Raw genomic sequence first — 24,555 nt, forward strand, 5'->3', positions numbered from 1 at the left:
CCCTCTCCCTAAATCCTGAGGCTAAATTAGGGTCATATTTACAGAAGAGGAAAAAAAAAAGAAAAAAAATGCAACCAAACTTTCTGGCTACTAAATATAGTTTTAAAAAACAACACACAATTATATTCCCGGAAAGCCATGGCCAGGTTGTACCAATTTGCATGCGTCAGTCCTGTCTTGCTGCTTAAACGGCTTTAACTGTCTTATCCCTCAGCATCTCCCCAACATACCCCACACAGCTCGCTGGGTTTTTTATGACGGATAACAGGACCCCCGCAAGACCCCACAAACCTCAACTACCCGGTGCCCAAGGCAAACAGGGGCGGGAGAGGGCTCCCCGGGAGGGGAAGGGCCCCAGCGCAGCCCAGCTCGGTTTAGCCTGGCCCCGGGGCCGCTCTGCCCCTGCTGCCCCACACCAGCGCCCAGCCTCTACCCGCAGCCGGGGGCCAGAGCCCCCCGTCAGCCCGCCCAGGGGCAGCCCTGCCGCTCCCCGCCCCAGCCCCGCCCCGTCCCGCCCCGCGGCGGCGGCCGGGCGGCGAGAGCGTGTGGCGGCGGTGCCGCGCTCGGCCTGATTTACGGCTCTGCTGAAAACGGCTCCCCCGCCGCCGCACCGCCACCGGCACCGCCACCAGCAACAAGTCGGGTGAGTGCGGCGGTCGCGGGGGCGGCGACCTTGCGGCCGGAGGAGGTCCGCGCCGAGCCGGGGCACGGCCCCGCCCCGCCCCGGCAAGGCCCGGGCGGCCGAGGCGAGCGGAGCCGCGTCGCGTCGCCGGGGCCCTGCGGCTGGCCGTGCTGGGCGGGTGCCTCGCCGGGCGCCGGGCGGAGATGGCGCGATATCCCTGAAAAACCACCGGGAAAGTTTCCCAAGTTTCCCGGCGAGCCTGCCGGGCCGCCCCGGCCCCGGGCGGGCGTGACCGCGGGCTGTTTTCTCCCACCCAGGGCCCGGCGAGGAATGCAACAGACCGCCCGGGATGAAGGCAGGCACCCCTGGCAGGAGCCGCTCGGCAGCGTCAGCGTCTGCCTCCCCTTCCGCTGCCCGCGATGCGGCGACCACAGCCGGTTCCGCAGCCTGTCCTCCCTGCGGGCGCACCTGGAGTACAGCCACAGCTACGAGGAGAGAAGCCTCCTGACCAAGAGCAGCCTGTTTTCACCCCTGAAAGACGCGGAGCTGATCTCCCCGCCGGAGCCCGCCACCCAGGGCAGCCTGGGGAGCCCCGGCGGTGCCATACAGCAAAAAGGATCCTACCTGAATTTTTGCGATGTGTCCTGCGAGAGCGGGAAGCGCGGGCAGCCTCTGGAGGTGGAAGCCGAACGGCCCGTCTCCTACGTTGCAAACTATGTGTCGGCTGACTCCCCCAGCGAGCAGATCTCCAAACCCGGCCTGCCAGCCACTGACTCCAAAGCCTCTTTCGAGGCACACGTCAGAGAAAAGTTTAACAGGATGGTAGAGGCTGTGGACAAAACAATCGAGAAGCGAATTGACAAGCTTACCAAAGAGCTGGCCCAAAAGACGGCGGAGCTGCTGGAGGTGCGGGCAGCTTTTGTGCAGCTGTCCCAGAAGAAGCAGGAGGTGCAGCGACGGGAGCGGGCCCTGAGCAGGCAGGTGGACGTGGCGGTGGAGATGATCGCAGCCTTGAAGCAGCGCCTCACCGAGTCCGAGGAGGAGCTTCACCGGAAAGAGGAGTAAGTGGGGAGGCGAGGGCTGATGGCTTGGTGCAGGCTGGCCTGCACCCTGCCTTTGGGGGAGAAGGAGGGGACGCAGTTCAGTGGCTTGCTGGTTGTAAAAGAGCCTGGTGCTCACCAGGGTCTGATCACTGTATTTCTGGAGTTGGAGCCCATGTGACCGTGTCTCCTGAAAGGCCAGGGACATCTCCCCGAGCAGGTAGCTTTCATGCTTGACTCCCAGTCAGCTCTCACGCTCTCTAACGCCTGTGTTGTGCCCTTGGTTTCATGGGGGTAGGGACAAGTAGAAGGTGTCATCAGCACGTAATCTGATTTATGCTGACCTTCTAATCTGTTATCTTTTTAAGATGAGATGGGTGGATAAGTGCTGGAGGAAGTATGTAAGAATTCCGAATAGCACCTTTTCCCTGAAGGCATCCCACCGCAGTCAGCCACAGGGCGGCCCGTGCAGTGGAACGGACTCCCGTGCAGCAGCAAAGCTGTACCAGAGACAGTGCTGAAAAGGCCACGTCCAAGAAGGTGTTTTAGATGGACACAGAACTGTGAAACTGGAATCGCTTATATGGGAATGCGAAGCAGATGCCAGAGTCGTTCTGACTAACATAGGCCATCTAAAAATATGTTGGTGATGCATCCATTAAAAATGTAGTGATAGCTGATATATTATTTATACATGAACTACTTAGTTTATTCAACACTTGCTGAGACCTTTCAGGCTTTTTAGAGCAACACAACTTATTTTAGAAGAATGCAAGTAAAGAGCTTTGGTAATGGAGTGCCTCTAAGCCAATTCATCAGCTTACAAAGGGAAGATGAGAAGTGCTAGTTGCCATGACGCTGATTTTCAGAAGGAATAAGGAAGGTGGTGTAGGAGTTCAGTGTAGGAAGTTTGGAGGGCTTTCATCATTCCTTCCTGTAGTCTAAGGACTAGAAAGAAAAGATGATGATGGCTCCTATATCAGTAGGAGTCATCTGTCTTGAAGCAGTGCTATAGATTTCCTGGGAGAGGGGACAGCAAAGGTGGTAGGATTTGAGCCTCTGGAGTGTGTATCTTCCTTGAAGGGATAGTCAACAGAACCTCTGATTTTTTTTGAAGTATTGGGTGATCCTCATGGAAGAGAAGATTGAAGGACTCAAGGTGAAGCCAAAGATAATACTGGAACTGAGACAGATTTGAAAGTATGCTGGTAGGAGGCCATGAAGATAAGTTTCAGTTTGAAGCAGTTTTGGTATTCCTATCTAGCCAGGCTCCCCTTATGGGCTCTTTCACCCTACTTGTCCTAGAAAAATATCTTAGAGGGGGACCTCAGGTAAGCAGCCATTTTAGGCTAGATGTTGAACTTCAGATATCAAAAGTTAAGTGGCATGAATTTCACCCCAAACTAAATGCAGAATGTGCTTTTAAAATTCCAGGCTTGAGATCCACAGGAAAAACATGACTGTCAGGAGAAAGCAAAAACCAGTCAGTGGAGTAAAACCAGAGTTCTGCAGTGCTGCAGAAGAAAAGAGCTTGTGGAAAAAGAAGGAGGAAATGAAGCTATCGAGGTAGAAAGAACGGGCATGATACAGGGAGGACAGCAAAGGACACTGATCTGTGAAAAGAACAAGGCAGCAAAAGTTGTGAATTTATACTAGGAAAAGGCACGAGGAAGAGGCGGCTTGTCCTCTTGGCAAACTGTTTAGTAGCAGCAGTGGCAGGCTGTAGTTCTGAGGCCAGAAAAGATTGAACACAGAATGAGAAGTGGGAAAACACTGTCCTTCACACTAGGATGTTGCCAAGCTCAGGAATGGGGCAGGTGCTCAGATGACTGCTGTTGTAATTCTAGCCATCAATAAAGGAGGAGGGTGAATGTGTAAGCAAGATGAGGAGGTAGCTCTTAAGGGAAGACTGAAGGTTATTTAGCTAGTAAGAAACACTAACCAAAAGAGGCAGCTGCACAAGAGACTTCACTAGCAAGGTACTCTGAGGAGACTGGGATGGTAGGCAGGGTGTAAAATTAGGTAGAGTTCACCTAGGAAAAATGTTATTTTTGTCTTGTTCAGATGGTTCCTGCGTTTCCCATCTTGGGGGAATAACAAGGGATAGTGCCATAGAAAAATGCACTGTATGGTTTTCCAATTAAAAGGTCATTGTATAATTAGCAAATTGAGAAGGAAAGTAGGTATAAACAATGCTCTGTAAAAGCAGGACTAGTACTTTCAAGGGCAGCTTTTCAGATTTGAACCTCTAAAAATGCCTGGGACACTTAGCTTTGTGCCAGCAGCAGGGAGGCACCGGATGGTATGCTCTAGTAGAGGGGAGAAGAAAGGATGTTCATGACTTTGGTAACAAGTGTCACTTGTCTGGTTTTCTCATGGACTGTTGGTAACTTCTGAGACATGTCTATGTACTCAGTCCTTGTGTGTTCAAACACTTAATGGTGTGCTGAAAAGACTCTCCTTCAAAAAAGGAGGATCTCAACTTTGGCATTGATTTCTGGAAGAAGTCCAGATGATTAGAAAGCCAAACAAGACTGCTTAATGGAAATTGCAGAAGCAGGAGTTCTCATTGCAGATTGTGGAAAGTCAAAGGCAGCCCTTAGGGACTGCTTTGATACTTGCTGACCTTCAGAAATAAATGCTTTCATCAGTTTCTTTGGATTTTTTTTTATAAGCAATCTTGTGAATATGTATAACTTTTCCCAAAACTAGCATTGATATTGAGCCACTGTAGCTGCAGAGTTGTTCCTCTTTCCTCTTTATAGGAAAAGAAAAAGAAAACACCTTCTTCCCTGAAACACCTCCTTATCCTGTTTCTAAGGAAGTAAAGGAAACCAGTCTTCCCTTGGTCTCTGAATGGTTGTCCCTCCTACCAGAGATCATGGAATATGGTGCATGTGAGGGCAAGAAGGGGTTTATAATCAGTATGTACTTCTAGATCTCAAAGAGACTGAGGTATGGCTACTCTAGATCAGTCTGGGTGGGGGGAACCAACCAACCAAAAAAAAAAAACCAAAACCCCACGAGCTATCCAAAAGAGGAGAGAAAAAAACCCCTTTAGTCCAAATCTTAGATGAGGTCACAAAAACTCTTCTTTGGAGGCTCTTCTAGAGAAGAAGCTGAAAACTTCTATGGGGATCCCTTTTTGAGTAACTCTTGAAAAGTAACAGTGTTCTGATAAAGAAGTTTCAGGTGTTTATTTGAGTATTCATTCATGTCCAGCTACTCTGTCAGTATCTTATATGAATGAACAATCACTATCAATGATTAGATTACTCCATAATACTGAGTTTAACAATCCAGTATATTGTCATCTTTATAAAATGTGCCCAGATAAGCCAGGGACCCATGTGGGCTGTTAGGCTAGACCTACTTCTACATGTAAGAATGAAAAAATTAACCAGATGTGGAAGGTAGAAGAGGATGCATTTGCAGGTTTAACCATCTGCCCTATATATTTGCTATGGAAAAAAAAAAAGTTGAGATTTAAGAAACTTCCCCTTTAGAAAGGTATACAAGAATATGATAGAAAATAACAGTACAATTTCACTTTGGGTAATGGCTCTGATTTTGTATCTGATTGTGAAGGCAAATAGGAAAGCTGACAGAAAGGAAAAATATGCATTAGCAAGAATAATTTGGGTAGGAAGCCCCAAGAAGGCTTAGGGAGGAGAGATCTAAATTCTTTGTTTAAACATCTGGGTTTCCTGAATAAGGAGATAGAGCTGTTCTAGGCCTCATATCTTTCCTTATGCCCAGCCTAGCAAAGGCAGACATTGCACTGCAGTGACTCTGGCAGTCCTCAGCAGAGGCGGCAGACCTGAGGTCACTTTGACTTGATGGAACTTCATTTCTACCTGTAAAAGCCCACATGTCCTGAACCAAGCACATGAGATAGATAGATATGTACAAACTGTGATCCACGTAGAGGCTGCATTGTCAGAAGCTGGCTTCTCTGATTTGTTCTCCAAAGCAAGCAGCAAGTCTGTAAACTTCATAACTCCAGGGAGTAAATTCTTCTCAGAGTTACACTTTTGCTAATCAAAGCACTAATTTCAAATGACAGCACTATGAGGTTTTACTGTTGACCTCTCATTCCGATGAGAGGGAGGAGTGTTAGTTTAGGCCACCAGCAGGCACAGGGCCGCCCATTTGCAGAGTTTGTAGGGTCAGTAAGGTTATTTCTTTAGACTTGTCGGTTGATTTATTTTTTGCTTGTTTTAAAGAAAGCTTATAGCAGTTCAACAAAGGCAGCAATAAAGCAAGGATATCTTTTTAGTTCATTTTCATTTTGTTCCCTGTGCTAATATGCACATGGGTACGTGCTGTTATACTAGTGTGATGCCCTCATGGAGATGAACTGTGTTGAGGGGTAGGAGAGGTAGAGGTACCATGCTATAGTAATACATAGCTGAAGTAGTATTACTCTAAGCACAGAAAAGTCTTACAGCAGTCACTTGTGTCACTTATTCTCTTATTTAGAAAGTCCAAAGGCCAAAGCTTTTGTTTATTATTTGGGGGGAAAAAAAAAACCAAACAAGATAACTGGATGTTCTAGAGAAGCAGGCACAGCTACCAAAGACAGGTCCCAGTTCACCAACCTGCCTCAGTTTTGACGAATGGTGGCTACAGGGTCAAGCTTTCAGCAGAGCTGCTGAGCAAACGAATGATTTGATTAGAAAATGGGCCCTGAAAAGGGATTAGTCAATGTTTGATGAAGGAGAATGCAACTCCGAGTGAGTACTGTGATCTTAACAATAACACGGAAGCCTGCCCAAAGGGACTAAGACTGTGTTGAATAAGATATCAAGAAAACCATTGAAACTAAAACCAGCTATGAACTTAACTTTTAGATGACACTGAGAGGCTTGTTTCTGGAAGTTATGTAAGAAAATGAAACTAGTAGAGTTTGATTTTCAGTAAGTCTGAAGAGGGTAGGCATTTGAAGTTATGGTCCTCAACTGGAAGCTACCTCCAATGGTGACTTAAACAATTTCGCTTTGTCTCCTAGTTACAGGGTAAGAGCATTAATGTAGTATGTTGCCACAGTGCTACAGTAATTTCTTTAACCAGTCTAATGCATTTTTTTTTGAGACTGTCTGGTCATGCCTCTGCTCTGGCATAGCCTGGAATGCAAGGGGTATTTCAGAGTAGCTGTGGTGGGGAGTAGTTATTCTTGCCAGTGGCTTCACCTTAAATTTGCAATTAATGGAATTATTGTGCAAGTAACATCTTGACAACGGGATTAAGAGTTGGCTTTTAGAGATCACTGCAACTTATGGTTTAAAACAACAGCTTTCCTTAAAATACAAATTTCATTTGTACAACAAAACAGTTTTGATTTTGCTCGGAGTAGAATATGACCACAACTACACATTGTTCTTCCACCCTCAGTTTCAGGTGGTCCCACTCCCTCTTCCCCTTTTCCTTTCATCTTCCCACTTGAGAGATTACTCCCCCGCAGCTGCATTGGTTCAAGTGTAGCATGACTATCCCACAGAATGGCTCTGTGAAATAAAGCATTTTAATCTTCACAGTATCACCCCAGTAAGTTCAGGGCTCAGATCGAGAGCACAGCCCACTGAATGGGTGCAACTGGTAGGACAGTAACCTTCTGAGAGGAGGATGTGTGAACCTCTTAAATTGAATGTGCTGATAGCGGTGCAGGGATGTGAAACCACAACCTAATGAATAACAGATAGCAGCCTTCAGGCGTTAATACCAATGGGATGATGTATGAGATCAGTGGTGTTAATACGTAATGAATGTACGTATTTTAAATATTTTCACAAGTAAATTGCTTTACCGCTTACTGTAATCTTCAGGTAACATAAGTGCTTGGTTCTCTATTGATTTTAGACAGAGTTATTCCAAATACAATTCTCTAAAGGGATTTGATACTTGGGTGCAGAAGCTGCATAGAGCCTCATGCTTGTCTCCACCTACAGAGCAGTTGCAGGTGTTGAAGTTGCTGTAAATAGTCCTGGGACCAGTATTATGTATCTGTAGGAGGACTTGGTCACAATGTGAGAAATCATTAGCCCTTCTTGTCAGTTGTTAAGGAGCTGGAGCTGTCCCAACCTCTGCAGCTACTCTCTGTATCACATGCTTAACTGCTGAAAGCCATACAAATACTAAGGGTACCTGCAGGGTCCACATGCCAGCAACTGCTCCCATAAACAAGAATTGCAGCTCACTAGTCCTGCAAGGAGCACTGTATAATCTAGTGGTAAAGGCAGAATAATAAATGTCACCTGGTCAGTCTATGATTTATAACTTTATTTACCACATCTCATGCTCTTTCATGGCAACAGCCTCCACAAAGAAGGTTTCAGGAGAAGTTTCAAGGCAGGCTATGTGCAGTTTTTCTGTGAGGGCAGCTAGGCTGCAGTTGGAAAGCAAAACACCAAACTAGTTAAGTCTGGTTAACTATAACAGGTTAATTACCTGGCAGAGTCAGATTAAAATAAAAGCCTTGGCAGCAAGTCTGTCTTGCCTACAGTGAGTCCTTCCCTCTCCACTTGTTTTTTCAGCTGAGCACCTCTGAGTTGCCTGCTGCACTGCCATAAATTTCTCCCGGACTCCTCTGGCTCGGGGAAGAGCTCTTCTCCGGCAGTGTGGCAGTACAGGCACCTCCTGCTGCTCTTGGACACTTCCCAGGTTGCATCCCCCTTGTCTTTCCCTCTCGCTTGCCTCGCCCTGTTGCCACAAGCTGCTGGCAGTTCGATGTGCCCTCTGCTCTCTGGGCAGCAGCAATCTCTCCTCCTGAAAGGTTTTGTCTGATAAGAGCACCCAAGACAAAGCCAGAAACCCACCTTTCTCCCTGCTGCCCCGTCACAGCCCTTTAACAAAACATTTTGCTGTACAACATACCTTAATATCAGTATAATAAACTCTGAGCATCACTCTGCTATCCATTACAGAAATTTACAGAGATCTGAGCTGCACTGAGCATCATCTCCACTCAGAAAATTTAGTGGCAGGATCTAGAGCTTACAGTGCTACAGCGAGTGCCAGGGTGCAGCTGAGCAAAAAGGGGCAGGAGGCTGGTGGGCAGAGAGCACACGGAGAGGCAGAGCAGTGGGAAAGAGATGATCCTGAGAGCAGAGGAGTTCACAAGGGGAGTTAATAACTCTACATAACCTTTTCTCAATATAGTAGCAGTGCTCCAGATGTAGAATAGTCAGTGCAGGTTAGCAGAGACCTCTCATTAGAAAGGGCAACGTTTCAGGTCTGAGCCAGGCTTTAACAAATGATTCCGAATGTTTCAGGTGAGCGCTACCGACAAGTCTGTTCTGTCAAGGCACAGCGCCCAGCAGGCCCGTGCTGCTGTGCTCGGGTGCTTGCCTCTACCAAGGGGGCCTCACAATGTTCATGGGCTCAGCTTCCCCCTGACTTCATGAGGAGCAGCATCTGCCCTCTCTGAACATCCATGTTGCCACAAGCACAAGAGCAGAGAGTAAAAGATAGAAGTCGTATCACATAATCCCCCCAAAAACTGGCAGAGGCCTGGAGAAATAAAATGAAAGTAAAATAAAGATCATAAGCAAAAAATCATCACGGATATCTAGAAATAGAACTGAAGGGAGAGGGTCATCAGTATGGCTAACAAAAAGTCTGGGCAAACTACAAGAGACAAGAAAGGCAATTAAACAGATGATACACAATGGCTGCAGGAAGCTACACGAGTTCTTTGAACCACTTCCCTATTGTTCATAGTGGGAGGAGGGTAAAAATTCTTCTGGGAACTCCCTTCAGGTAAGCAAGGCAGAGCCGTGGCACGGAGGGAGCAAGCTCTCTGAGGACGAGATCTTGCAGCAAGTAGAGAGACTTATTAGCAGTCACTCCTCAGGGCTTGATGTTGTTCTTCTGAGAGATGAGAATGAAGTGGAAACAAAGAAAGTAGCTGAACTGACAGAAGTGCTGCTTACTGGGACAAGGCTTGTGACAAAGACCTAGTGGGTGGGTATGTCCTGGCTCCTTACTTTGTAAAGGGAATTTACAGAGTTCTGGTACCATTTCAGCCCAAAGGAAAATTTTTAGATAAAAGTTATTAAAGGCAGGTTCATAGTCTGTATGGAGGCAGCTAAACAAGCAGAGAAAAATGATGGAAATGCTACTACGGTTCCTACAAATAATGGCAAGGAGGATGCCAAGTTATCTTGAGTAGTCTAGAAAGCAAGGAAAATACTAGGGAATTTATTGACAGTATGTGTCTGTTCTCCCGATAGTCATCTAAGTCTTGCAGAAAAAACACTGCTTCCCCCTGCCCCCTTTATGACACAGGTCACCAGCGAGATATTTGTAGGAAAGGAAAATTTATAGGTGATCTATTCATGCCATTGAGCAGGTGATTAATGAACGCTTTTTAATTACCTTTGCTGAGACAATTACAAACGTTAGCATTCTTGAAACTAGCACCCTTTTAGAAACAAATGCCAGGTCCTCAATGTTTGTGGCCTCCCACTGCAGTGAAACACACAAGCTGGCTGCGGCCCCGGGAGGGACATCCTTGTGGTGTCCCGGGCTGGCAGCTCCCTGATGGAGAGCCATCGGCCTGGTGGGCCACACACCGTCCTCCTTCCTTACCCAAAGGGTAAGGGATTTGGAGCCGACTTGCTGCGTTTCTGTCCTTTTGAGCTTCCTGACCACTGGGAAAGAGGAGCCCAATGGAGTGCCAAGGGCTGCAGGTTGCTCCTACACTAACACAAAACCAGAGTGGCATCATGAAATCGAAGAAGTTAAAATGCTGTAAGTGCGGTGAGAATAAAGGCCTAAAATTGTCCTTAATGAGTTTAGATTGGCTTCTTCCTAAGCATTCCTCAGTGGCTTTTTATTACCAGGTTGCTCTGGGTAAGCTAATGATCACAGAAACTGTACAGAGCCTTGAGATGAAGTGGATTAGCTGAGCTTAACAAAAAAGGTACCTCTCTGTTTCTAAAGCCAGATTTTGTGGGTGAATTAATATAAACCAATATTCATCAATGTTCTTCGTCCAAACAATACGTGCTTGTTTTTACCTCGTTCCTACTGTTAGATCAGACATGCAAACAGCCTCTTGCAGTGCTCTGCTGTGGTTTAGAGCAGGCTGACACAGACTGAATCCAAATTTCCATCGCTGACCGCTTGCGCCAAACTCTTCTTAGCATAAACCAGCTCACTATTAAAACAACTATACTGAGTTAAAACAATGAAATGCAGAGAAACTTTGGATTCGTTATAAACAAGCTAAGCTTTGAAAGGCTATTTCTGCTACAAACTGTTTCCTAGTTTCTGCTTAAAACACTTTTTCCTCAGGTGATGTATTTCTACCACACAATCGTGCCCTTTCTCTTTTGGCAAGCACTGGTTCCCCCAACTCCCACGCCCTCAGTTTTGTACAAAGCCAAAATTAAATGGTTTCATTGGCAGAGCAAGAGCTGTTTATCCAGGCACTTATTGACTGGGGAAGACCTACGCACTCAGATTTGCCATTTGTCGTACTACGTGGCTCACTCTGTAACCAAACTTCTCCCACCCAGAAACTACTCTGATATCAGAGGTCCAAACAGTGGCCCGATTGCTGATAGCAAACTGATAGTATGCAGAGCACTTCAAAACGAGCTATGTCTCGGTACAGACCTGGGACTTTTCACAGTTGGGGGTGCTATCTGTTTCTTCCAGTTGCATTAGCAGACAAGAAACATTTCTAAACAACTGACCTAAAACTTGCTCTTCCCACGCACATACTCCTTGGCCTATAATCTGTAGATTATCTGTTAATCTCCCGTGCTCCTACTAGCTCCAGATCATAACACTGCACTTTGATGTACTTGCAGGATTGCAGCCAAAATGAAGTTTAATGGCCACAGAAGCTCTTTTTAAGTTAGGAACCACCCCAGTAGCTACATTAAACTACCATTGTAAGATTATGACGAACTGGGAAGATGAATTTGGGGGTTCGTCCATTTCTCTTCATGTTTCAGGGCTGATGGGTATGTAAAAAAAAAAAAAAAAAAGAGAAAGTGGCTGTAGCTGTCTCCAGATACCTCAAGAGGCAATGCTTAATGACATTTCTACCCTGTGGACCTCTAAGGACTATTTCCAAGAGACCTAATAATGTGACAAAAAACCCAAACCCACTGCCCATAAACTTATTCAGCATTCAGTGTTCCAGGTCTTCACTGTGTCCACAAAAAGGTTGAAATCTTTTAATAGAGGTGAAGGACAGAAATTAGCCACCATAGGCTATTGCCATGAAAACCAGGAGAAGCATCAGTAATTTTTTGACAGCGGTGAGGCCAGGGCCCTTCCCATGATTTAAATGTGGCCTCTTTGTAATGTTTCTGTCTCGCAGAGAAGTTGTTACTTTCAACCACTTCCTGGAAGAAGCAGCAGAAAAAGAATTGCGGGGAAAAGCCAGGCTCCAGCACTTCATTGAGAACCTGTTGCAGCGCGTGGATCTGGCAGAAAGGCAGCTAGAATATTACCAAAATCAGCAGATGGTGTGCAACCACACCGACGTCAGCGAGCACGTGGTAAGCCAGCAAAGTCCTTCCCTTCATTGTCACCCACCACCGGAGGGAAAGTACTGGAGTTTGAATTCGGGTGGGCTCAGTGGGACAGGCTAATTGCTACTCCAGACAGATTTGGATTTATAAAATGTTTCTTTAGGCATGTTTGATTTATGTTTTAAAGTGCCTCTTCATATGAAGCGAAAGGAGCAGAGAGTGTAAGAGCAGCAGTAGAGTCCCTAAGATGGGAAAGGGAGAGCAGAGAATAATGAAATATTTGCCAGATATTTAATTTTTTTTCCAGCTTTGGCTATTGCGGCTGTTACCTTTGCAAGAAACGCTTTCCTTGATGTCACTTAGTGACTTGGCAGTTTTTTGGAGATCTCTAATGATTTTCAGGAAAGATGTGGATCCATACAGAGGACATATCAGCCTGCTGGCAAGTCGGGTTGCTTTCTGTAGTTACCTGTCACGGGACTCTTAGACATGCTGAATAGATTCCCACAGATTAGAAACCAAAGTTGTGTGAACATTTTTTAAAATACATTGTTTCTTTTAAAGCCCTCATTATTAACACTTAAACTCAGTATTTCCCCTACAATGCATTACATTTATCTGGCAAGTTTTAGCCACGTGATTTCCAAAGAACATTTCAGTGTAAATGAATACGCCGTGCTGCCTATGCTAAGTAACTGCTCATCCTGGCAGGTGGGAGAAGAGGCATTTGATCACGCACAGCGCTGAACAGGTCTGTAATGGTGGAAAGCAAAGGTTCCCATGGCCACTTGGAAGACAAAGAGCTTTAGGCAAGACCTGAATAAATGTAGATGCGCTGAAATCTAGCGCAGGACATCTCAAACAGTGTCTGTGAGAACGCTGAGGGGGACTGTAAAGCTGTGCCTCTATTAAATCATCTCCCCTGCTCTTGATGTGTTTACCGGGATCCCTGGCTCAGCAGTGTCCCTTGGGGAAGGCACTAAATTTTGAGGCAGCTGCCCTGCTTTCTGAATGACTTCAGCATTCCTCTAAGGTCATCCATCCAAATATTGACCAGCCTGACCTTCAGGAGGTAATTACAGAAAAGCACACCATGAGATGGCTCCAGACTCCATCGAAAACAGATGACAAGCAAAGTTAGGCTGGGCACAATTCCATCTGCAAAGTGTGGACAATACCAGGGACAGAGGGAATGTTTATGAGAACATAATAATTTTCAGATGCCAGATCTGACTTGCTTGGCTCGGGTGACTTCATTAAATGGTACACAAAGACTCGGTCTAGTAGCACTGATGCAAGATCAGTACAAAGAACCAGTTTAGTATCCTGACCAGTTTAGGCTGAGCTGGCATTAACCACCTCCTTTCCTGACCCCCACTAAAAGAGGGACTAGACAAAGTGTTTCCACTCTGTGAACCAAACTGTTGTAAAAAATGAAGTCATGCAAAGTTGTGCTGGCACTGAGGCTATGTTGTCCCTAGCTGGTCTCAGGATTTGGGGTGGGAAGGGAGAGGAACACTTGCATTCTCACCCTCCACCCTTCAGTGCTGCTGTAGGCAGAGCCAAGGGCTCATAGCTGGAGTTTTGTAGCCACTTGTGTAAAGGAAACATATCGCTGCAAAATTAAAGGCTCTGAGAGAAAGTTAATTTAATATAGCTTATTCAGGCACTGTCCCTTATTAATTATCTTGAACACAATAATTACTTCTCATTGTATCCATACTGTTTAATCCAATGTGAAAGATCTCTGTTCAGCCCACACTTCTTTAGCAATTTACTTTGATTATAGTTACGATAAAAATAATGGGGAAAAAAATCCAACCACTAACAACTCACATGTTACAAATTTTAAAAACAGATGTAATAAGCTGGAGGAGTAATAATCTGTAAAAGGGTTTTTTTTCAGTTCCTCTCATGAATATTCTTCTAGTTTTAACAGCAGGTGAGAATGGAAATACGATTTTGAGGACTACATATATTTTATCCCTGTACTTTAATTACTTGATAAAGTAATATTAATATCCTGTTTCTGTTTTCTTTGCAGTTTACAGACATTTCATTAAATAAGAAACCCAGATGCCTGTATGTATACCTTTTTATTTTTCTCTTACTTAAATATACTAACTTGACATTCTGCTTACGTTTTGGCTTTTGCGTTTCACCTTATCCAAAAGCCTGAATCGGGTTGGGTTTGGATCAGGTTCTATACCTGATTATGATCTATATTTACGACATGTAATAGAGGAAAAGCAGATTTCTGCTAAATCAAAGCTAAAATCAGATATTCTTAAAAAAAAACCCCAAAACCCACAACAATTTCTATTAAATGAATGACTCCTTCCTGCTGACTATAATAGCCTGTTGTAAAGCTACAGTAGTTGAATCTCTTCAGCAAACACAGGTCAAGTTTCAGCTGAAAATATCTTTAACATTCTGTAGGTAGGAGAGAGACAGTTGTCATTTCCTAACTGACAGTAACACTGTCAACTTAAAAATCACATGTAAGCAAACAAGCACCCTAACAACATCTCAGGTTACTCAAGCAGCTGTCCTGGGAGCAGCAGAACTAATTGGGGCTGGTTTCCCATGTCTTTGCGACTTGGGCATGAATCCCAGCGGCTGGTTCGGAGCATCACGCGTGCTGCTGGGTCGAGTGCGTCCTTCCTCAGGGCAACCTTTCTCAGTGGGGACCCAGGTTCAGGTCTTTTTCCCATTGCCGTGAAACCTGTTGCATCACCACAGGTCTGGGACTTCTGTGTCCCTGCCAAGTTTGTTTGTGTTTGACCAACGGGTTCAAGAATTACTGGAAGACTGAGAGACACATGAACAGATGGATGGGCTGGAAAATAAATTAAAAATATGACGTATAGCCTACTGGGTTCTGGAGGGGGGAGGTGTGGTTTTTGCTCTTTGGGTTGTTTTTGTTTTCATATAGCTTAGTCCTAGCAGGCAACTGGCCAAGTACCCTTTTGCTCATAAGCAGTGTGTGCATTAATAATTAACAGCATGGGGCTTTAGCTTTATTTTTTCTACTTTTTATTTTCATAGCTTTTATAGTTTGTGGGATTATTTTACCTGCTGATTTGAGATTCTGGAAAAACTTGATTGTCCAAAGTAGACTTTGAGTTGACTGAGTATACACTTTTCAGGCTTCTAGATGTCTTAATATGATTGGAATCAAGGGAAATAGAATTAAAATATAACCAGTGAATTCAATGACTCAGTGAGATGAGTCCTTCCAATGACAAGTCTTTGGTCTAAATATGACGCAGTTTGGTAAAACCCATTAACTGCTGACAAATTGTGGGAGTTCAAAGGCATATATGAAATTATTTAGATGTTTCTGTTTAACTACCAATATACTTCTCCTTTGAAAAGACACTGTCAAAACTAGAATTTAGTAGTAGCCTTTATTGGGTGTTACCACATTAAAAATACACCAACTTGTCCTTCGAAGCAGGAAGGATAGAGGAGAGGATGCTCAGAGGGGTAGGAAAGTTTTATTTTGCTCTGCCTGTTCTGTGGATGAACCCAGCATTTGCATTCACCAAACCAGCTTTTTTAAGAGCTCTAACTCAGCTAAGTACATAAAATGAGGTTTTAATGACAGGTACCAGTTAAAAAAATTGGGAAGCGTTACTACCCATCCAGAAAATTCAGTGTAATCTCAGGGAGTTTGGGGCTGCTGATGGCTTATGTTGTTTGGTATCAATGGCTGGACTTGCAATCCCTCTTGCCCCAAGGCCTCCGCCTTGCTTCCCAGTTCCTTTTCTCCAGTTTCTCCTGGCTGTTTTCAGGAAATGCCCCACTGAGGGCATGGCAGACGTTTGCTGATGCTCACTAACCATTTCTCAAAGGCACTGAGACTTGCCTGCACATCTGTGCCTAAATCAACTTTAAATGCCAGCTCCCACTGTGAAGAAGCTAAGAATTGGGTCTCTCAAAATCATAGAAACCTGTCTTGAAAAATGCCTGATGTTTGTGAAATGCAGCAAGAATAGGATCGTTCTTAAGTGCCTGTGGCAACAGGGTGCATTTAGTTGCATAATTTCAGTCTTTCTCCGTAATGCGACAGATGAGGAATATGTTTGAGTAGAAGTTCAGACTCTCACAGTCACTTACATCAAGGAGCTGCTACTTCCGATGAAAACCATTTTCTGCATCTGGAGCTGGCAGCGTTGCATTTCATGTGCAATGACTTGCATCTTCATCTGTCTTGGGTACCTTCTTACCCTCACTGTGAATTAGGGACAGACGTCCTTCTTCTCTACCAAAAAGTCATTCAATTTAAATACAGTTTAGCTTTTTTAGGCAATCCCCTCTGACCACATTAACCTTGACCACCTTCTGGTTTTAAGAGCATCATTCAGTGCAGCAGAGGAGTGACTAACGTCACCTGCAATAATGCCTGCATGTGCTTTGGCAATAAATGATGTAATTTTTTCACCATAACAACATCTGAGAAAAAGAGAACACTACGTCTTTTAACAACAACTCAGTAATGGACTGTAACAAACAGTGCCCAAGCAGTGATCATAAACCAGAGTGGCCAACACTTGTGCATTTATACAAGTCATTTCTAACCCTTAGCAAGTGGTCGGAGCACAGGCCTGCACCAGGCCAGCATGGCATGGAACCTGCAAGCTCCAGCTTGGAGCTGCGTGGCATTTTCCCCCTAAAACTTCCCCATAGGGAAGTCTGGTTCGCAAAGCTGCCAGCCAGGTAGACCTGTTCTGTAGGTAAGACTTGGTTCCCGTGCTGTCGACAGGCCCTCACTGCCACCCACGAACAAATACACTCTTTTGTGGCACTCTTCTGGTCTTCTAAAGAGCAGGAGAGGGCTTGCACTGTACGCACTTGAAAATGGCAGCTTTTTCCAAAACTGGCTTTGTCAAATGTGCAATATTGTTTAACTCCCAGGAGAAGTAATGCTACACATACGTGGTTTCCAGAAATAACAAGCTATGGAAAATAGCCCTACGGGAACCCTTAGGAGATCGACTTGTACATCAGCACATCTGTTCTTCACTTCAGTCACAGTAGCTGGGCAGACATGAGCTGGTGCCTTACGTTCATAGTGCTGCTGTTAGACTACACGTAGCTGCTATAAAACATTCTGAGATTATGTTAAAAGAGACTGTAATGATCTGACTTAGCTAAACCACGGAACTGCAATTTCAATGTAAAATTTCAGAGCAGAGGGCAGCCTTTGCAGCACCAGGCACCGTGCTGTTACTCACCGATTTCAGCAAATCCTGCTGGGCCTGAACCATTGCAGAGAGAACAAAGAATTCAGCTTATTTTAGCCTTTAAGCTTGCATACCCTTCTTCCTACCAATTTCTGTATTCCCCTTTCCTCTTCTCCTGTTTCAAATCAAAGCCTAAAAGCAAAGCTAAAGTTCCTTACATGGGTGGCCACACAAAGGTAGAGCTTGGAGTTTCCTGAGCTATTGGCCATTAATAGCAGCAGTTCCCTGGGGCCTGGCCGCAGTCCAGGGCTGAGATTCCACCAAGAAGTTCCTACAGTTTGGGACATTTTGGGGACCTTTCACTTTGCAAGATTGAATAATAGTTATGAATAATCACTATTATTAATTTCAGGAGCCGAGGAAGTCAACACGCTTCATATAACATCCCTGATGCAAAGCCTCATTCCTTTCAAAAAGGAAGAATTTTGTTGAAAAAAGCAAAGGAGGAAAAAACCAGCTTGCAGCCAGTGAAATGCTTCTATGAACCTGTTGATTACTCAAGAGAAATATGGAGAGCACAAAAGAAAGGTGAACCAGTCTGCTCTGCCAGGAAAGTGAGCGCAAAATCCAAGATGGGTAAAAAGGCGAAACCGCTATAGGAATGGTTAGCAATATATAGTAACGCAGGAGCTTGGCTTCAACAGAACAAATATTGAATGAGGTTAATCATCCTACATTTTCCTATCCATCTGGCCATACCAAAACATATCAGATATAATATATAGAAATATATACAGTATGGAAGATTTATATTATTTAGTAATGACATTCCCTCTTTGGGCACTATAAGAGAAGTTACATTTTATTCAGTTTACATGAAGGTTTTTCTATTTATTTATTTATTTATAGAGCTTATTTTAAATGACTGCAGTTATCTTGCTGGGCAGTACTGTGGCTGTATGTTTAATTATTTTAGTGGCAGCATGTGGCTTGGTAATTTATTTTCCATCTGCGCTGTTGCTGAAGTTCAGAAGAATCCATTTAATCGGCACCTAAATATTCAGTCTTTCAGCTTAGGTAGGTATAAGATCAATGATTAACTGTTACCTGCACAGGCATACTTAGATGCAAAAGGTCTACATGAGTTTCTCGAAGGCTGTTTACAGCAGTAGGTTGCAACCCTAGATTTTCTGCCATGAACCCAGTTGGGCACATTTCGGTATTTTACTACATACATTAAACCGCTTGATCCCACCAGCAGCCATGTTGTCTATTGATAGAAGATTGGGCTGCTCCGGTGTCTCAAGCACAGCTTTCACATTCCAGAAGCTCTCTGGTTTTGCCATACGTACCAGCCTCTGGTGTCACTTAGCGAGGAGACCAGAAGCTGGTACCGCAGCCCTGACAAGCACAGACCACATTGAGCCAGAGGAGAAATTTCAGTTCCGAGTGCCAGCAGCACGTTGTTGTCGACTGTGACGCAGCCAGCGAAAGGCGAAAGCAACATACGGCATTGCACGGCACCACGATCAAAGCCTGTGCTTGGTTTTAGGTGAGAAAGGCCTAAAATGGCTGTGATCATAACCGAAACCCTTGCCGTTTTTATCTCACTGAAGAATCGTTACAGGGCTGAGAGATCCCTGAATTTCAACTAAAAACCCAAGCGTAAGGAAGTTAGAGACGATTGCAGGATGGGAATGCGCATGTTCACGTTGGTTTGTGCCAATTAAAAGGATCCTTATTTATCAGAGTATTTATCAAGATGACTTTTTGTGTGTACAGTTTTTTGGTAACATGAATCCTCATGCCATGTTTACAGATATGAGCATCCTGTCGATGTTACTGATGAGATTTGTTTTCTCAAAAAAAAGAAAGGATGGGTGAGACAAGTGCGTGTAATTTATTTTTTAAATGCTCATAACAGATGTAAATTGTTTTTGTGGAAGGTGATTTTTACAGTATGTGTACAAAGATTTGTGAAAAATGTTTTTCATTTTTTATAACTATGACTGTAAGCAGAACCGAGTATTAAAAGACAGTGTATCACTATGATTACTGCTGCAATAAGCACCTGAGTTGCAATATTTTTAAAGCAGATGATGACCGATCAGTCAGCTAGGATCAGGTAACTACAGATGTCATACATTTGTCAGTGTACAGAGCTCCCAGAAAGTAGCAGCATGAAGAAAGAGAGTATTATTCCTCACTTTTATTTTAAATAGTGTATATGGAACGATCAGATATATGTTTGAAGTTTCTCAACACTGTTTCAGTAGAAAGTCACAGTGTAAAACCAATTCAGGTATTTAGGTTGCAATGACATTTTAATATTTATTTAACTACGTCACAAGGCCACACTTGGCCTTACACTAAGCATTGTGTGTGGTGAAAAGGAGTTGTTAATTGTGTTGCATGGGTTTGGGTCAGATCATGTGTTACGACAACTTTCTTAGGCAAGCCACAAAACAGAAGCATCCTAGAGTTTTTTCTATTGCTTCCCACATCCTTTCACAAACCTGAAAAAATTACCCTTTTTGAAGATAAGAAAGGTGAAATTTAAAAAGATTAATAAAGTATATTCATCTATTCCTTTATCCACGTGACACTGAAAGAATATTTTTAAATGCCTGTTAGTCACCAAAGTTAAGTGCAACTACTAGTTCACAAATGAGGTGTTTATTTTATTATTTATTGCGCCAAAATCTTGAGTATAAGTCGTCCTTTTGGGGGAGGAAGAGAGAAAAAGAGTAAAAGTTGCATGTTCTTAACTTTTCAAAGCCTAAGTTACAGTTACTTGCTGAACAAATGCCAGGTTATTTAATTAGAAAGAAATTGGATTGTACTGTAACCCCAGATAAAAAGTTTTTAGAATATAAACATTCTAATAATAAAGATATATTTCTCAGTTACTGTGTCATTTAACTCTGTAAACTACATTTCTCACAAAAACCTACCCGGCAGCCCGGAAAGAGACAACAAACAGCAGCCCTGCTTGGACTTCTCTTCATTCCTCAGATAAAACACCACAGCAGTGAAGTTGGGCTGAGATCTTTCAGAGTATTACAAATTAACCTGAAAGACAGCTAATGGCATCTTGCCTACACAGTTTGTACTTCTTGTCACCTGCCCCTCTCCTGCCATAATGAAGCTTGAAAATGATTCCTGAGACAACGCACGTGGTCAGATAACCTGCCCAAAGCAGAGGCGGAGGGAGTGGAGGGAAGGGTCAGGCAAAGGAAAGTAAGGGGAGAGAGGAATGTAGGTGATAAAGTCTCCCTCTCATTGCCAGTTGCTGAATCATCCTTTCAACATGTATCTCCCTGGTTATACTTGGAAAGAGAGGTTTTTCCTGTGGGGAAACTGGGTTCCTGTCAAGATGATAACATGGGAGAGGTGCTGTAGAACACTGAACAAGGAGATGAAGTCCCCTCAGAGCCTGAATAACGTTCATCAGGAAAAAAGGCTCCTTCCCAGTCATGTTTACACAATTTACTAGCTCATTTTTAAAGTTAATGTCTGGTCATCAGTAGAACTTGACTGCTGGATATGTGTATCACGTCTGTGCTCCATGTCCCACTAACAGAGGTGGAACGCTTACACCCTTACAGCTGAGCTTTCTGCTTAAAACAAAATGTTCTGACCGACATGTAACATTACAGGCCAGGAAAACAAGAGACTAATTGAAACCTAGACCTTTAATTAGAGCTGTACATGGAAGACAGACAATCATTTTGAGATGCTCCTGCTATTTGAAGAGAGAGTGTGTTTTTGAAGCACTTGATGGCATCTGCCCCCTCCTCTGCCTCAGCAGTAAAAACATTGTGTCCCCCCGCCCAGAGGAGATCTGAACACATTTGGTTTGTTTCCAGGAGAGTTACTGGAAATATTCAACAGGATATTCGTAGTCAAAGGGATGGACACCAATTAGAGCAGTTACTAGGTCAAATTACCACTTTTATCACCCTAATAATCCTTCCAGTGCCAGAGGCTCTTTCAATCTACTTGAGCAAAATCCCGTTCTTCTCTCTCTTTATTCTGCGTCACCAGATAGTTGCCTCTATTTGTTCTTACCTCAGACTAATGCTGATTATTTCCATACATCCTGTCTGAAGTGGCTGGAGTGGACTATTTTAGTGCTCTCTGCAGTGGTCATGGGCATTGTTTTTCTTTTTTTTTTAATAAAAAATAATCCCAGAAGTGATTTTATGACATGAAACATACAACAAGCTCTTAAAAATAGATCCTGTTGTGACACGAACAAAATGTCCTTTCCCGTTTTGTTGCTAATGCCACCCTTTATCTAGCCACACTTTTATTCTGGTCTCTTGAATTTTCATTTGTACGTCTCTCCAAGGAGAGCGAGAAACAAGCAACGTAAGTTAAATGCAGTCATTGGCTTGACAAGCCTTTTCCCCTTCGCTGTCTCTGTCCTGGCATCACACGCTGCAGGCAGGTAAAAGTTGTCTCAAATTTTTCATAAAATGGTGGAAAAATAGATAAAACAGATTTTGGGTTCATTATAATGTTATGAAAGAGGAAGAGGCTCTTCAGAGCTGAGGGAGAGAAAGAAAGAGGAGAGATCCTCCGCTTGCTTGAGAAGTCACTTTCAAAGATAAATGTGATGGGTCAGAGGAATTTACTCTGTGCTGGTGAGAGACGAGGGAAAACCAGAGTTATGCATAAAGTAGCAATGAAAGGATGGGGGACATGTTACTGCCTGCTGTTTCTTAGAGGCTTTGACCTACAGCACATCAGAATATATATGGCCTGAAACATTCAGTCCTTAAATCACACTTTAGACACTTGTTTTGAAGCCTAATTACTAATTTCAAAGTAAAAGACTTGAGGACCAGGGCTTGCAAGAAATTCCCCAAATTCTGCCCATGGTATTTGTTCAAACTATAGTTTAATTGGCTTACAATGGGGAATTGTGCTAAGGGGGGCTTGTCAGCAGGGTGAGAGGGGGGATTGCTGTGTGCATTCAGTAGTTGCTCTCTCCTGTCCCTGCTGACCGGGGGCCAGCAGCTCTGCCCAGACTCTACCCCGGCTGCCCATCAGCCGGTTCCCACAGCAATGCTTTCCTTTACGTTACCTTGCTGATTTTTCTATCTGCTTCCCAAGCTCCCTCCCCATCTTTTCTCCAACTCAATACTTTCAACAACTTCTCTTATGCAGCAAGCACCTTTCCTGGGCCTCAGCCTAGTAAGTCACTGCATCACATCAGAGACACTTGCAAAACACTTTGTTTGGCAGACCGGTGGCAATTGCTGCAGATTAGGGCAGATCATCCCACTGTGTGCAGCACGGCTGCTTCCTTTGCCCCTCACCAGGTGGGCAGAGGAGACAGAGCGTTACTTATTACACTGCACATGCACAGTATTGGCATTTTCCCACACCATGGCAAAGCTCAACCTGTCTGCTCCAGCCACGACTATACCTGCAAGTACTTTTAAACCAGTCTGGGGAGCAGAGAGCCAGGAAATTGTCTTCTAGTTAGATTAAATGCACATTTGGGCCATATAGACAAAAGGTGTTGTGTGAATATGCAGCTGTGCACAGCATAAGAGATCCCAACCTTACAGCACACAGGTATGTGTTTGGCTTTAACTACCTGAATAACTGAAAGCCACGCATATGGGCTGGCCGTGCTGCAATAAAGACGGCCCTGTCTTTTACAAGTGTGCAGAGTTGGTGCTCTGGTGCTCTCCGCTGCAGCTGCTCCTCTGGACCAGATGGCTGCTCGGGGTTTTGCTCCTGGCACGGCACCCCACTTGTTCTGCCGACTTTACACCGCCCGGGTGGCAAGCCCGCCTGTCGCCATCCATGCTTGTCATGCCTGTTTGCAAACGGACGGTGGACCAACAAGGAAAGGTTGAAGGTGTGTGTTTCTGAGAAGACATCTGCAGCCCCTCAGCTGGAGAATGAGGGGAACCTTGGCCAAGCGTCCTACGCTTCAGATGTATTTTCACAAGAATATTATACATACGGTAATTGCCCTTCGCTGAAGTACAGCTCGGGCAGGTGTCACAGATCTCCGCTCCCAAAGGGATTTCTGATCTCCCACCAGCCAGCACTGTCCCAGTTTTTTGTAAGGGAGGGGAGGCTGAACATTGGTCATTTGAACAACACACATACATGCAAACTACAGCTCAGGTGTGCGCACTAGGATAGGGTCAAGAAAATGACTGAAAGAAGATTGCTTTTGTTCTGATTTTGCTTTCCATTAAGATTGTATCACTATTAGACAGATACTCCGAAAGAAACTTTTCAAAAGCTTACCAACAAGCTAGTCCATGAATTGTATACACCTTCTACTGAAAATCACTTTTCATGTCACAGAACACATTAATCTGAAACAAATTTTCAGAAGGTTTTCCCTGTTGCAGAAAATAGTAGGCTCAGAAGATATTTTTTAAACTTTTCTCATGAGGAAGAAAAAACAGCCAGAAAAACTAAAATGTTTTATCGTGGACCAGCATGACCCAAAATCCATGAGGCTTATGCTAAGAAACTCACCCACCAGTGAGCCTTTAATTGTTTCTGTGTCAGCCTGCTTGGCCTACCCACCATCCCGAGGTCCAGAGCACAGCGGTGACCTCTTAAAAATGAGACAGTTTAATTATCCCACCCTCTGAAGCTTTGTGCAAGCACCTGCTAAGAGGAGCACGTGAAAGTCACCGGGTTTGCGTGCCACCAGGGTATGCCATGGTGTTCATGCCAAGCTACGCCAGGGCCACCCCCAGGCAGAGGCCCTTTGTGGGGATTAGCCTGAGGTACCAAGGGATGGATCACCCCAAGCCTGGTGACAGCAGCCAAAGCAATTCGGCTTTATAGGAACTGAACCCATTTCTCTGCCAAGAGCCATGACTCTCCGGCTCTTCAGTGCACTGGTGGCTGCCAGCGTGGCTTTGCACTTCCCAAGCCTGCTTAGGCTCTCCACCAACCCTACCAAAGATTTGGGGTAATGGGAGGCATGGGGATATGCTGAAAAACTCTATTTTACACAGCAGCTTTGAAAATAGGGTTTAAAGGCACTGAGGGACCATGTCAAAGGGCAGTTTGTGAGCATACAGAAGCTCATCCTGGCCTTCTCCAGTCCCCTGGAAGCAAAGGAAGTATTTTCCGCCACACTGGGAGCCAACTAGTTCAGAGAAAGGGCAGAGGGAGCCTGCTCTGCCAGCAAACACTCTGCCGATGTACTCTTAAGGGTACCA

General features: G+C 44.5%; 1 protein-coding gene across 3 annotated transcripts; it reads left to right on the top strand.

The window, feature by feature from the left end:
- The first annotated feature begins 510 nt into the window (after nt 1–510).
- Nucleotides 511–20,239, top strand: ZNF365 (zinc finger protein 365). 3 transcript variants are annotated; one of them, XM_054832000.1, is made up of 5 exons: nt 511–643; nt 940–1,683; nt 11,999–12,179; nt 14,197–14,234; nt 17,754–20,239. In XM_054832000.1, the coding sequence occupies exons 2-5, from the start codon at nt 953–955 to the stop codon at nt 17,998–18,000; spliced, it is 1,197 nt and encodes a 398-aa protein (XP_054687975.1). In that variant the 5' UTR covers nt 511–643; nt 940–952; the 3' UTR covers nt 18,001–20,239. The 3 variants fall into 3 exon arrangements, with proteins under 3 accessions (XP_054687975.1, XP_054687974.1, XP_054687976.1); XM_054832001.1 differs by having other exon boundaries at nt 530–638; XM_054831999.1 differs by having other exon boundaries at nt 525–1,683.
- Nucleotides 20,240–24,555: the final 4,316 nt, after the last annotated feature.

This window comes from Grus americana, chromosome 7 (assembly GCF_028858705.1).
Source record: "Grus americana isolate bGruAme1 chromosome 7, bGruAme1.mat, whole genome shotgun sequence".
Classification (NCBI taxonomy): domain Eukaryota; kingdom Metazoa; phylum Chordata; class Aves; order Gruiformes; family Gruidae; genus Grus; species Grus americana.